General features: G+C 37.3%; 1 protein-coding gene across 5 annotated transcripts in view; it reads left to right on the top strand.

Moving 5' to 3' along the window:
* Positions 1–14,184, top strand: part of LOC101122788 (UDP-glucuronosyltransferase 2C1-like) — an 89,099-nt gene that overhangs the window by 39,334 nt on the left and 35,581 nt on the right. For 3 of the 5 annotated variants that reach the window (XM_042251479.2, XM_027971047.3, XM_042251478.2), the window contains exon 6: positions 9,178–9,425. In XM_042251479.2, coding sequence (XP_042107413.1) covers positions 9,178–9,425 — 248 coding nt within the window. Of the gene's footprint in view, positions 1–9,177; positions 9,426–12,645; positions 13,426–14,184 lie in introns of those variants that run through there. The other 2 variants (XM_042251480.2, XM_004009878.6) reach the window with 1 other exon arrangement.

Genomic DNA, 14,184 nt, shown 5'->3' with positions numbered 1-14,184 from the left:
TGGTTGGATCTCCTTGCAGTCCAAGGGACTCTCAAGAGTCTTCTCCAACACCACAGTTCAAAAGCATCAATTCTTCAGCACTCAGTTTTCTTCACAGTCCAACTTTCACATCCATACATGACTACTGGAAAAATAATAACTTTGACTAGATGGACTTTGTTGGCAAAATAATGTCTCTGCTTTTTAATATGCTGTCTGGGTTGGTCACAACTTTTCTTCCATGGTGCAAGCATCTTTTAATTTCATGGCAGCAGTCACCATCTGCAGTGATTTTGGAGTCCCCAAAAATAGTCTGTCACTGTTTTCACTGTTTCCCAATCTGTTTGCCATGAAATGATGGGACTGGTAGCCATGATCTTAATTTTCTAAATGTTGAGCTTTAAGCAAACTTTTTCACTCTCCACTTTAACTTTCATCAAGAGGCTCTTTAGTTCTTCACTTTCTGCCAAAAGGGTGGTGTCATCTGCATATCTGAGGTTATTGATATTTCTTTCAGCAATCTTGATTCCAGATTGTGCTTCATCCAGCCCAGCATTTCTCATGATGTACTGAGCATATAAGTTAAATTAAATAAGGGTGACAATATACAGTCTTGACATATTCCTTTCCCTATTTGGAACCAGTTTGTTGTTTCATGTCCAGTTCTAACCATTGCTTCCTGACCTGCATTAAGATTTCTAAACAGACGGGTCAGGTGGTCTGGTTTTCCCATATCTTTAAGAATTTCCAGAGTTTGTTGTGGTCCACACAGTCAAAGGCTTTGGCATAGTCAATAAAAGAGAAGTAGATGGTTTTCTGGAACTCTCTTGCTTTTTCCAATGATCCAACAGATGTTGGCAATTTGATAGCTTCACCCCAGTACTAATTGCTGTATTATTTACAAAAATCAAGGTATGAGTTAAACCTTTAGTGTCTTTCAATGAATGAATAGATAAAGAAAATGTGGTGTATGCATGTGAAGGAATATTATTTAGCAAAAAAGACAAAAGAAATACTTCCATATTTGAAAGCATGTTATTGTGCTAGGTGAAGTAAGTCAGTGAATGACAAATATTATTTAGCATGACTTATACTTTGACCACCTCATGAGAAGAGTTGACTCATTGGAAAAGACTCTGATGCTGGGAGGGATTGGAGGCAGGAGGAGAAGGGGACGGCCGAGGTTGAGATGGCTGGATGGCATCACGGCTCGATGGACGTGAGTCTGAGTGAACTCCGGGAGATGGTGATGAACAGCGAGGCCTGGCGTGCTGCAATTCATGGGGCCGCAAAGAGTCGGACATGACTGAGCGACTGAACTGAACTGAACTGATACATGCAGCTTAATAATTCAAACTCATAGAAGTACAGAGTAGACTGGTGTTTTCCAGGGTCTAGGATTTGAAAGAGTGGAGAGGCAAGCTTTGAGTAATAGGGAACAGGCTTTGAGTAATAAAATAAATAAGTTCTGGGAAACATTGTACAACATGGTAGTTAGCTGTGATCATAGACAAATAAATAAATTCTCAATAATGAAGGATTGCATTTATTATGTAACTTTGTTTCACATTAATAAAACAAATATATTCTTTGGAAAAAAGAAACTATATAAAAATTAAAATATTTGCCAGTGTTGGACAAATGTTTCTATATATCAGATAAATTCTTACTATTAATTTTATGTAAATCTATAAACATGCATTGACATTAAAAATTAAAATTATTTTATAAATATTTAATTTTTTAAAATATTGAATGACTTTTCACTATGAAGTCACTTACCGGTGTCTCTCTTTTTTGTTTAACTTATTTTTAATTGGGAGATAACTGATTTAAAATGTTACATTAGTTTCTACAATGCAATAATATTTTGTTGTTAAATCGCTCAGTTGTGTCCAACTCTGTAATCCCATGGACTGCAGCACACCAGGCATCCCCATTCTAAACTATTTCCAGGCCTTTGGTCTCATGTTCATTGAATCAGTGACACCCTCCAATCATCTCATCCACTGTCGCCCCCTTCTCCTGCCTTCAGTCTTTCTCAGAATCTGAGTCTTTTCAGGTGAGTTGGCTCCTCCATCAGGTGGCCAAAGTACTGGAGCTTCAGCTTTCGCATCAATACTTCCAATGAATATTTAGGATTGATTTCCTTTAAGATTGACTGGTTTGATTTCCTTGCAGTTTAAGGGAATTTCAAGAGTCTTCTCCAATGCCACAGATGAAAAACATCATTTTTTCAGTGCTCAGCCTTCTTTATGGTTCACTTCTCACATCTGTATATGATTACTGGAAAAAATTTAGCTTTGACTAGTTGGACCTTTGTTGGGAAAGTGATGTCTCTAATTTTTAATATGGTACCTAATTCTGTCATAGATTTTCTTCCAAAGAGCAATCGTCTTTTAATTTCATGGCTGCAGTCATATCCACAGTGATTTTGGAGCCCCCCAAAATAAAGCCTGTCACTGTTTCCATTGTTTCCCCTTCTATTTGCCACAGTCCTTCTAGTGAAAGCTATGGTTTTTCCAGTTTCATGTATGGATGGAAGAGTTGGACCATAAAGAGAGCTGAGCACTGAGGATTTGATGCTTTGGTGAGAGTCACTTGGACTGCAAAGAGATCAAACCAGTCAATCCTAAGGGAAATCAGTCGTGAATTATCATTGGAAGAACTGATGCTGAAGCTGAAGCTCCAATACTTTGGCCACTTGTTCCTCAAAGTCACATCACTTTTATTAAGTGTCTTGGCATGCAGAAAGTATCTGTTGTGCCACAATAAAATCAGCCTCCTATGTCCCTGGTCACATCTCTCATTTTATTGTTTACTTTGAACTATCTTTGTTATGTTCTTGTACAAGGAATATCCCCAGGTATAGGTCTTAGGCCCGAATATGCCTTGGGAAACATCTTAGTTTGTGCACAAGCAGCGTTCTGAACTTGCGCTGACCTGTGTTCCCAGGTCCACATTATGTTTTTACTTAGCTTAGCAGGCCATGACGATCCCAACTAATAAACGGATGTACTTTTGTTTAGATTACATGGTATTACTATATTTTGCTTTTATTCTTTTCCCATGGTGTGTTTCTTAGGGCTTAGCCAGAGCAAAAAGCAGCTGATTATTAACCCCTGCAAGAGGAGAAGGGGAAGACAGAGGAAGAGATAATTGGATGACTTCACAGACATGATGGACATGAGTTTGAGCAAGTTATGGGAGATGATGATGGACAGGGAAGCCTGGCATGCTGCAGTCCATGGGGTCACAGAGTCAGACACAACTGAGTGACTGAACTGAACTGATGAGACTGGATGCCATGATCTTCACTTGTTGAATGTTGAGTTTGAAGCCAGTTGTTTCACTCTCCTCCTTTATCTTCATCAAGAGGCTCTTTAGTTCCTCTTTGCTTTTTGCCATAAGACTGGTGTCATCTGCATACGTGAGTTATTGATATTTCTCCTAGCACTCTTGATTCCACCTTGAGCTTCATCCAGCCTGGCATTTCTCATGATGTACTCTGCATGCAAGTTAAATAAGCAGGGTTACAATATACATGCTTGACATATTCCTTTCCCAATTTAAAACCAGTCTGTTGTTCCATGTCTGGTTCTAACTGTTGTTTCATACAGGTTTTGCAGGAGGCAGGTATGGTGACCTGGTATTTCCATCTCATGGCAAAACCAATACAATATTATAAAGTAAAAATAAAATAAAATATAATAACAATAAATAAATGAGAATTTTTCACAGTTTGTTGTGATCCACACAATAAAGTCTTTAATGTAGTCAATGAAGCAGAAATTGATGTTTTTCTGGAATTCCCTTGCTCTTTCTATGATCCAGCAGATGTTGGCAATTTGACCTCTGGTTCCTCTGCCTTTTGTAAATTCATTTTGATCATCTGGAAGTTCTCATTTCACAAACTGTTGAAGCCAAGCTTGGAGAATTTTGAACATTACTTTGGTAGAATGTAAGATGAGTACAATTCTGCAGTAGTTTGAACATTCTTTGGCATTTTCTTTCTTTGGGATTGGAATGAAAACTTACCTTTTCTAGTCCTATGACCACTGGTGAGTTTTCCAAGTTTGCTGGCATATTAAGTGCAGAACTTTAATAGTAGCATATTTTGTGCTGTGCTTAGTCACTCAAATTGTCTGACTCTTTGTGACCTCAATGACTATAGCATGCCAGCCTCCTTGGGATTACAAATAGCTCAGCTGGAATTTCATCACCTCCACTATCTCTGTTCATAGTGGTGCTTCCCAAGACCCATTTGACTTTGCACTCCAGGATTTCTGGCTTTAGGTGAGTGTTCACACCATTGTGGCTATCAAGTTCATTAAGATCTTTTTTGTCTAATTTTTTTGTGTATTCTTGCCACCTCCTCTTAATACTAAATCTATTGTTAGGTTCCTACAATTTCTGCCTTTATTTTGCTCATATTTGCATGAAATGTTTCCTTGGTACTCTAATTTTCTTGAAGAGATCTCTAGTATTTCCCATTCTATTGTTTTCCTCTATCTTTGCATTGGTCACTTAGGAAAGCTATCTTATCTCTCCTTGCTATTCTTTGAAACTCTGCATTCAGATGGATATACCTTTTCTTTTCTCCATTGTCTTTCACTTCTTTTCTCAGCTACTTGTAAGGCCTCTTCAGACTACCATTTTGCTTGTTAGCATTTCTATTTCCTGGGGATGGTTTTAATCATGGCTTCCTGTACAATGTTATGAATTTCCATTCATAGTTTTTCAGGCACTTGGTCTATCAGATCTAAACCCTTGACTCTATTTGTCACTTCCTCTGTATAATCATCATAAGGGATTTGATTTAGGTCATATGTGAATGGTCTAGTGGTTTTCCCTACTTTCTTCAATTTAAGTCTGAATTTGGCAATAAGAAGTTTTAGATCTGAGCCACAGTCAGCTCCCAGTCTTGTTTTTTGCTGACTGTATAGAGTATCTCCATCTTTGGCTGCAAAGAATTTAATCAATCTGGCTTCAATATTGACCATCTGGTGATGTCCATGAGTAGAGTCATCTCATGTTGTTGGAAGAGGGTGTTTGCCATGACCAGTGTGTATTCTCTTGCCAAAACTCTGTTAGTCTTTGCCCTGCTTCATTTTGTACTCCAAGGCCAACCTTGCCTGTTACTCCAGGTATCTTGCCTTCCTTCTTTTGCATGCCGGGCCCTTATGGTGAAAAGGACATCTTTTTTTTGGTGTTAGTTCTAGAAGATCTTGTAGGTCTTCAAATTCAGCTTCTTTGGTGTTATTGGTTGGGGCATATACTTGGATTACTGTGATTTTGAATGGTTTGCTTTGGAAACCCACAGAGATGTTTCTGTCATTTTTGAGATTGCATCCAAGTTTTGCATTTTGAGCTCTTTTGATGACTATGAGGGCTACTGTATTTCTCAAAGTGATTCCTTCCCACAGTAGTAGATGTAATGGTCAGCTAAATTAAATTCACCTATTGCAGTCCATTTCAGTCCACTGATTCCTAAAATGTCAGTGTTCAACTTGTCATCTCTTGTTTGATCTCTTCCAATTTACCTTGATTCATAGGCCTAAGATTCCAGGTTCCTATGCAATATTGTTATTTACAGCATTGGACTTTACTTTCACCACCAGTTCAGGTCAGTTCAGTTGCTCAGTCATGTCCTACTCTTTGTGCTCCCATGAATTGCAGCACACCAGGCCCCCCGTCCATCACCAACTTCCGGAGTCCACCCAAACCCATGTCCATTGAGTCAGTGATGCCATCCAACCATCTCATCCTCTTTCATCCCCTTCTCCTCCTGCCCCCAATCCCTCTCAGCATCTGAGTCTTTTCCAATGAGTCAACTCTTCACATGAGGTGGCCAAAGTACTGAAGTTTCAGCTTTAGCATCATTCCTTCCAAAGAACATCCAGGACCGATCTCCTTTAGAATGGACTGGTTGTATTTCCTTGCAGTCCAAGGGACTCTCAAGAGTCTTCTCCAACACCACAGTTCAAAAGCATCAATTCTTCAGTGCTCAGCTTTCTTCACAGTGCAACTCTCGCATCCATACATGACCACTGGAAAAACCATAGCCTTGACTAGACGGACCTTTGTTGGCAAAGTAATGTCTCTGCTTTTGAATATGTTATCTAGGTTCGTCATAACTTTATTTCCAAGGAGTAAGCGTCTTTTAATTTCGTGGCTGCAATTACCATCTGCAGTGATTTTGGAGTCCAGAAAAATAAAGTCAGCCACTGTTTCCACTGTTTCCCCATCTATTTGCCATGAAGTGATGGGACCAGATGCATGATCTTCGTTTTCTGAATGTTGAGTTTAAGCCACCTTTTTCACTCTCCTCTTTACTTTCATCAAGAGGATCTTTAGTTCTTCTTCACTTTCTGCCATAAGGGTGGTGTCACCTACATATCTGAGGTTATTAATATTTCTCCTGGCAATCTTGATTCCAGCTTCTGCTTCCACCAGCCCAGCGTTTTTCATGATATACTCTGCATATAAGTTAAATAAGTAGGGTGACAATATACAGCCTTGACTTACTCCCTTTCACCACCAGATACATCCACAAATAGCTGTCATTTCCACTATGGGTCAGCCTATTTATTCCTTCTGGGGCTGTTTCTCTGTCTTCTTCAGTCGCATATTGGACACCTATTGACCTGGGGAGGGTTCATCTTTTGGTATCATATTGTTTTGCCTTTTCGTACTGTTTGTGGGTTTCTCAAGGCAGAATGCTGAAGTGGTTTGCCACTCCATTCTCAAGTACAACGTGAATCATGCCAAGTATATATATATATATATATATATATATATATATATATATATATATGTATGTATGTATGTATGTATATACATGTATACATATATGTATACATACATATATGTATGTATACATGTATATACATACATACATATATATATATGTATAAATAATCCCTCCCTCATGAACCTGTCTCTGACCTCCATCCCATCCCACCCCTCTCTATTTTTGTGGCAGTTTCTAAGGCTATCCAAGTCTTTTTGCCCCCATCAACTGTTGCCTGCTAGGCTCCTCTGTTGGTAAGATTTTCCAGTGCAGAATACTGGAGTGGTTTGCTATTTCTTCCTCCAGAGGATCTCCCTGACCCAGGGATCAAATGTGTGTCTGTGCTTTTCCTGCAGATTCTTTACCACTGTGCCACCTAGGAAGACCCAGAGCACCAGGCTGAGCTGGCTGTGTTATACAACAACTTCTAGCTGGCTGCCTACTTTACACATGATAGTGTATATATGTTAGGGCTACTCACTCAATTCGTCCAACTGGGTACTACTCTTGCTGTGTCCACAAAGCTGTTCTCTACATCTGTATTTCTATTCCTACCCTACCAATGGGGTTATCAGTACTATTTTTTTTCTAGGTTACAATATTTATATATGTTGTTCGTTTCTCTCTTTCTGACTTACTTTACTCTTTAAAACAAGCACCAGGTTCCATCAGTGTCTCTTAAACATTACATCTTTTTTTTTTTTTTGCTATATTATCAGTGCAATGTTATCAAAGCTTACAATGTACTTATCTTCTCCATGACCACAATTTCCAATATCATTTAGCATTAGTTTCATATTTATATGTACTTAATGATGCAGTTTATGTTTTAATAGAGTATATCTGTTTATTTTATTGATTTTTTATCTGATAAATATTTTGTTTTTGCATCTGTCTTGGAACTTCTGTCACTATTAGTAGTTTTCCTGAGATGTATTCAGAAGTACTTATTCCTTAAATTCATGTGTATTAGGAAAGGTCTGCATTTTTTTCAAAAAATAAACAAAAACAAAAGGGCAGCAAGGCTTTTTATATTTTTTTTATGGTGTATAGTTCTTGTCCTCAAAACTTTTTACATGCTTTCCCATGATTTTCTACAATTTAATGTTCTGTATTCTCTGTCAATGATGATTGTATTTTGGTGTGGGTAAATAACTTCACTCCTTCACAAACCCAAGGAAATCTTGCTTCTTAGTCAGCCATTCAAAGCCATCAGCGCAAATCCGGGTGGGGTCTTCTGCTCCTTGACAGAAGTTAGAAGGTTTTGTGTTCTATGGATCACCATCCTTCCATCTCACCACTGCAGGTGCAGCCCTCTGTTATTGTTGTTGTTCAGTCACCCAGTCGTGTCTACTCTTTGCAACCCCATGAACTGCAGCATGCCAGGGATCTCTGTTCCTCACCATCTCCCAGAGTTTGCCCAAATTCATGTTCATTTTAAGTATTGCCATCCAACTGTCTCATCCTCTGATGCCCTCTTCTCCTTCTGCCCTCAATCTTTCCCAGTATCATAGACTTTTCCAATGAGTTGTCTGTTCTCATCAGATGATCAAAATACTGGAGCTTCAGTGTCAACATCAGTCCTTCCAGTGAATATTCAGGGTTGATCTCCCTTATGATTGACTGGTTTGATCTCCTTGCTATCCAAGGGACTTTCAGGAGTCTTCTCAAGCACCACAGTTGAAAGCATCAGTTATTTGGCATTTTACCTTAGGAAGACCATAGCCTTGACTATTCAGATCTTTGTTGACAGAGTAATTTTTCTGCTTTTCAACACACAGCCTTCTTTAGCCTGAAGCAAAAATGCCAGCATCTGTTCAGTCTCAGGCCCTACTTCTTGCTCAGAGGGTCACATGAAGCTTTTTGCTTTCATCTGAAATGTCAGGACCATGAAGATCACAGAGTGAAACCATTTTCTGTTACTGCTGAAGTCCTGTTAACACTGACACTCCAGACCAAATCTGGGAAGACTGAATGAGTGGGGAAAAGGTTCCTTCTTCTTAGACCTTCCCCTACATCCTGCTTCCTGTTACTATCATGTTCCCAACACCATACTCAGCAAGTTAGATCAAAATTCTGTATTCTCAAGCTACACATTCTAATAATCATTTTTATTTCTGTACTTTCAGAATGATATTTCCAACTGGAAATTATTTTCTCTCCCACTTCCAATAATTACTGAGACTATAAAGCATCTAACACATTCAAACTGATGAGCCATCACATCTAGAAATATCTTAAGAGGAAACAAATTTTCATATGCTTTTCATATTCTAGGTAATATAAATTATGACACAACTTATCATATAATTAATTGCACAATATATTTTTAATAATATATAACTGTTTTAGGTATATCATGTCCTTAACACTTTTCAAGTTGCTATTTATTTATTGAATTTTAGCTATAAAAAGAATGCTATGAAGTTATCAAGGATTCACCATGATCAACCTGTAAAACCCCTGGACCGAGCAGTCTTCTGGGTTGAGTTTGTCATGCGCCACAAAGGAGCCAAGCACCTTAGACCAGCCTTCTATGACCTCAACTGGTTCCAGCACCACTCTTTTGATGTGATTGGCTTCCTGCTAGCTTGTGTGGCAACTGTTGTATTCCTGGTCACTAAATGTTGCCTGTTTTGTTACTGGAAGTTTGGTAAGACTGCAAAGAAGACAAAGAGAGAGTAGCCTTTTTCTGCCTTTTTTTTTTTTTTTTTTTAACAGTTGAACTAGAAACCTTGACAGAGTCTATCTGAATAATCCAGCCACTGATCTGAAAAGATTTCCCTCCTGTTTTTCTGGGTTCTTTTCTATTCTTCAACTTATCATGTCAAATATCAAAGACTCACTCCAAAAATATGCCACATGATTCAGAATTAAGGTTTAAAATAATCTATTCTTTACAAAGATATGACAGATGAATAAACACGTGGAAATTGTTACCATTGAAGACTTAGCACTTTATTTTATTCATTGCTTTTAGTTCAACCAGCTGAGATGCTGTTTGAGACCTCAGGAACACAATGATTAATTCTATATCCATACTGATCAGGTTGAATATTTCTTAAATATCTAACATAATTTAGGGTTTAATAATCAATAATTATTTCATATTCTCTAAAAGAATTATACAAGGACTAATGCAGAACACACTCTAGACAGAGCTTCTTTGCTAGTCAGGAATATTGAAGCCTGTTAGGGTTTCTAATCTTCTGTAAAGTACATTTTTCACCATCAATTTCCTTCCATATTATTCCACATTAGACTCTGTCCCCTTTGGAATACAAAACATTGTTTTTGTTGTTGTTGTTGTTTCTCATTTGAAGATTATCTTTCATTTGGATATTAATATGGCACCCCACTCCAGTACTCTTGCCTGGTAAATCCTATGGATGGAGGAGCCTGGTAGTCTGCAGTCCATGGGGTCGCTAAGAGTCAGACACGACCGAGCGACTTCACTTTCACTTTTCATTTTCATGCATCGGAGAAGAAAATGGCAACCCACTCCAGTGTACTCGCCTGGAGAATCCCAGGGATGGGGGAGCCTGGTGGGCTGCCGTCTATGGGGCCGTACAGAGTCAGACACGACTGAAGTGACTTAGCAGCAATGATAGTACTTCATTTGTATTCTAACACTTCTTGGCTTCAGAGAACTAGCTGATTCTTGTATGTTATTGGTATGATAGACCAAAGTAAATGACTGGTTTTTAATACCCACTCTTTTAAAATAACAAGTACAATAAGGCTGTATATTGTCATTCTGTTTATTTAACTGTATGCAGAGTGCATCATGTAAAATGCTTGTCTCGATGAATTACAAGCAGGAATTGAGATTGCTGCCGAAATATCAACCTCAGGTGATACACAGTTGATACCTCTCTAATGACAGAAATTAAAAAGGAACTAAAGAGCCTTTTGATGAGGGTAAAAGAGGGAAAAGCTGGCCTAAAGGTGAGCGTTAAAAAAAAAAAAAAGAATATTATGGCATCTGGTCCCATCATTTCATGGCAAATAGAAGGAAGAAAAGTGGAAACAGTGCTTTCTTGTTCTCCAAAATCACTGTGGATGGTGACTGTATCAATAAAATTAAAAGACGCTTGTTCCTCAGAAAAAAAGCTATGAAAAACCTAGTTCAGTTCAGTTCATTCCTTCAGTCATGTCCGACTCTTTGTGACCCCATGAAGCTCAGCATGGCAGGCCTCCTTGTCCATCACCAACTCCCAGAGTTCACCCAAACCCATGTTCATTGAGTCGGTGATGCCATCCAACCATCTCATCCTCTGTTGTCCCCTTCTCCTCCTGCCCTCAATGTTTCCCAGCATCAGGATCTTTCCCAATGAGTCAGCTCTTCACATGGAAAGACATACCATAGTCTGGAATTGGAAGAATCAATATTATTATCAAAATTTCTACAGTATTCAAGGAAATCTGCAGATTCAAAGTAATCCCTACCAAATTACCAATGGAAACTTTCATAAACTATCACAATTAAAAAAGGAAAATTAGGGAGACACAAAAGACCTTGAATGATGAAAGTAATTTTGAGAAAGAAAATAAAAGGTAGAGACATAAGCTTTCCCAGACAACACTACAAAGCTATAGTCAGTAAGACAGTATGGTACTGGCACAAAACAAATATAGATCACTGGAACAGTATAGAAAGTCCAGAAATAAACCCACAGACCTATCATCAATCTCTAACTGTGGATAAAAAACCAGGATCTTTAATAGGTGGTTTGGAAAGATACACGTAAAGGAATGAGAATAGAACATAATTTAACATCATACACAAAAACTAACTAAAAATGGATTAAAGACCTAAATGTAAGACCAAACACCAAAACATTCTTTGAATAAATCACAATGATATATTTTTTAAAATATATTTCCAAGAGTATTGGAAATGAAAACAAAACTAACAAATGGGATCAAATTAAACTCAAAAGCTGTTGCATAACAAAACAGACCATAATCAAAATAGGAAGGCAACTTTTGGAGTGGGAAAAAACATTTACAGATGAAGAAAGAGACAAGGGATTAATCTTCAAAATATAATATCACAGCAACACAGATAGACCTGGAGATTATCATACTAAGTAAATAAGGAATACACAGAGAGATAAGTACCACATTGCTTATATGTGCAAAAAAAAAAAAAAAAAGAACTTATTTACAAAACAAAAACAGACTTACACAATAAAAAACCCTTAAGGTTACAAAAGGGATTAGCAGATATAAACTACTATATTTCAAATAGTTGAACCAATAAGAACTTACTATATATATATATATATATATATATATATATATGGCAGAGGAAATTCTGCTCAGTATTCTGTAGCAATGTAAATGTGAAAAGAATTTTAAAAAGAGAAGATATATGTATTTGTATAACTGAATCATTTTGCTGTACACCTGAAACTAATACATTGTTAATCAAATATAATCCAATATAAAATTAAAAATAAAATAAATCTCCTTGCCTTAACATCTCTTAAAGTGTGTTTATTTCTGGCATTAAGTGATGATCTCTTCTGTACCTAAAATATCTAGAAGAATTATCAGCAAAAGAAACACTACAGAGATCTTCCTGTTCCAAATGAGCACAAAAATAAAACCAGGAAAAACAATCCAAATAATCTAACCTTAATAGAATATGAAATCACATAATGTTGGGTTTTCAAATATTACTTAGAAATTATTATGGATTTGTGTTTAAGCCTGAGTATATATTTCCTAACTCAGTGTATTGTGTTTTATCAAGATATTTTTTTTCACTTCAAAGCAGTTGCTTTCTATTTTAGTCCATAATACAAAGTACACAATTCAAAGTTCAGCTCAACCATCTATAAACTGATTGAGACTGTTAAGGAGAGATCTTTGGATTAGGAGTTTCATGCATTTGGTAAAAATTTAATTCAAGCAAGAGTTAACCATGAAGACTGTGCAAGGCTTCTGCATCCTTTTCGTGCTGCAGCTATATCTCCTTAACTCTGGGAGGACGGGCAAAGTTCTTGTATGGCCTGTGGATTTTAGTCACTGGATTAATTTACAAGTTATTCTAGAAGAGCTTCACCTTCGTGGGCATGAGATAACTCTCCTGGTACCTTCACAAAATCTTCTGATTGATCATACCAAGATTCCCTATCATGTGGAGATCCTCCAGCTTTCAGTAACTGAAGAAACTTTCATGGAAGAGCTCAATACCATGCTCTATGAAGAAATTTTTGAACTGCCAAAACTCTCATGGTGGGAAATGCAAATAGAACTGGCAAACTCAGTCAGACAATTTTTATTAACAACCAAAAGAGTGTGTGACAGTGCTGTCACAAACAAGGAGTTACTCGGCAGGCTACAGGCAGCCAAGTTTGATGTCTGTATTGCTGACCCTTTAAGTTTTTGTGGGGAATTGGTGGCTGAACTCCTGAATATTCCATTTATATACACTTTTCGGTTTTTCTATGGGAATGCCATTGAAAGACTGTGTGCTGGGCTTCCTATGCCTTCTTCATATGTTCCTGGTGTCACATCAAGACTGACAGACAACATGACTTTTATACAGAGGCTGGAAAACTGGTTACTGTATACAGTGAGTGACATGATATATTCATATTATGTATTTCCAGAATGGGATGAATATTACAGCAAGGTTTTAGGTAAGAATAGTATGTATATAATAAATATTCTTATATTCTATAAATAATGCAAACATTTATCTGACTGTATGAAAACTTACAAATGGTATTTTAGGGAGGCTACACTGTTTTGAATGTAAAAATTAATAACACTCTTTTTTTTTTTAGTTTTGTGTTATATGATTGAATCATAAAATTCCCTCTTCTAGGGGATCTTCCTAACCCACAGACTGAACCCGGGTCTCCTGTATTTCAGGTTGATTCTTTACCATTAGAGCCACCAGGGGAACCCTGATATATATCCAAGAAGGAATATTCTCTATATTTAAGGTTAAGTTTTTGGAGTGTCTGGAAAACCCAAATCAGACAGCATGTTTAATTTCCATAGCCTTGGACTACTCAGTGTTCTTGCTTCTCCTGTTTCACCACCTGCTTTCTTTCTGATTAACTTGCTCTTCCTAAGGCTTTATATTTGTGTTCTATGAAGGAATGGTTAATTGATGACCAGGTTTGCAATGTGATGAGCATGAAACTAGAAAATGAATAATGTAGTTTAGTTTCATTTGGTCTTGCTTTCAAAAGTGTAAAAATGAAAGAAGACTTTTTCCTATAGGACTATGTTTCTAGATTTTTACCTCACTTCAGTGTTTTGTTCTTGTTCTATTTAAGGTTCGAGGTCATTAGAAGTCAACTAGTGACTTTTGACTCTGAGCATAAATTTTTTCTCTATTTGAACAAGCCCATTTACCCCTTTTATTTTGCTTTCAAATAATTTATTTT

The sequence above is a fragment of the Ovis aries genome, chromosome 6 (genome assembly GCF_016772045.2).
Source record: "Ovis aries strain OAR_USU_Benz2616 breed Rambouillet chromosome 6, ARS-UI_Ramb_v3.0, whole genome shotgun sequence".
Lineage (NCBI taxonomy): Eukaryota > Metazoa > Chordata > Mammalia > Artiodactyla > Bovidae > Ovis > Ovis aries.
The sequence above is the reverse complement of the archived record's forward strand: the minus strand, read 5'-3'. Positions and strand labels throughout refer to the sequence as shown.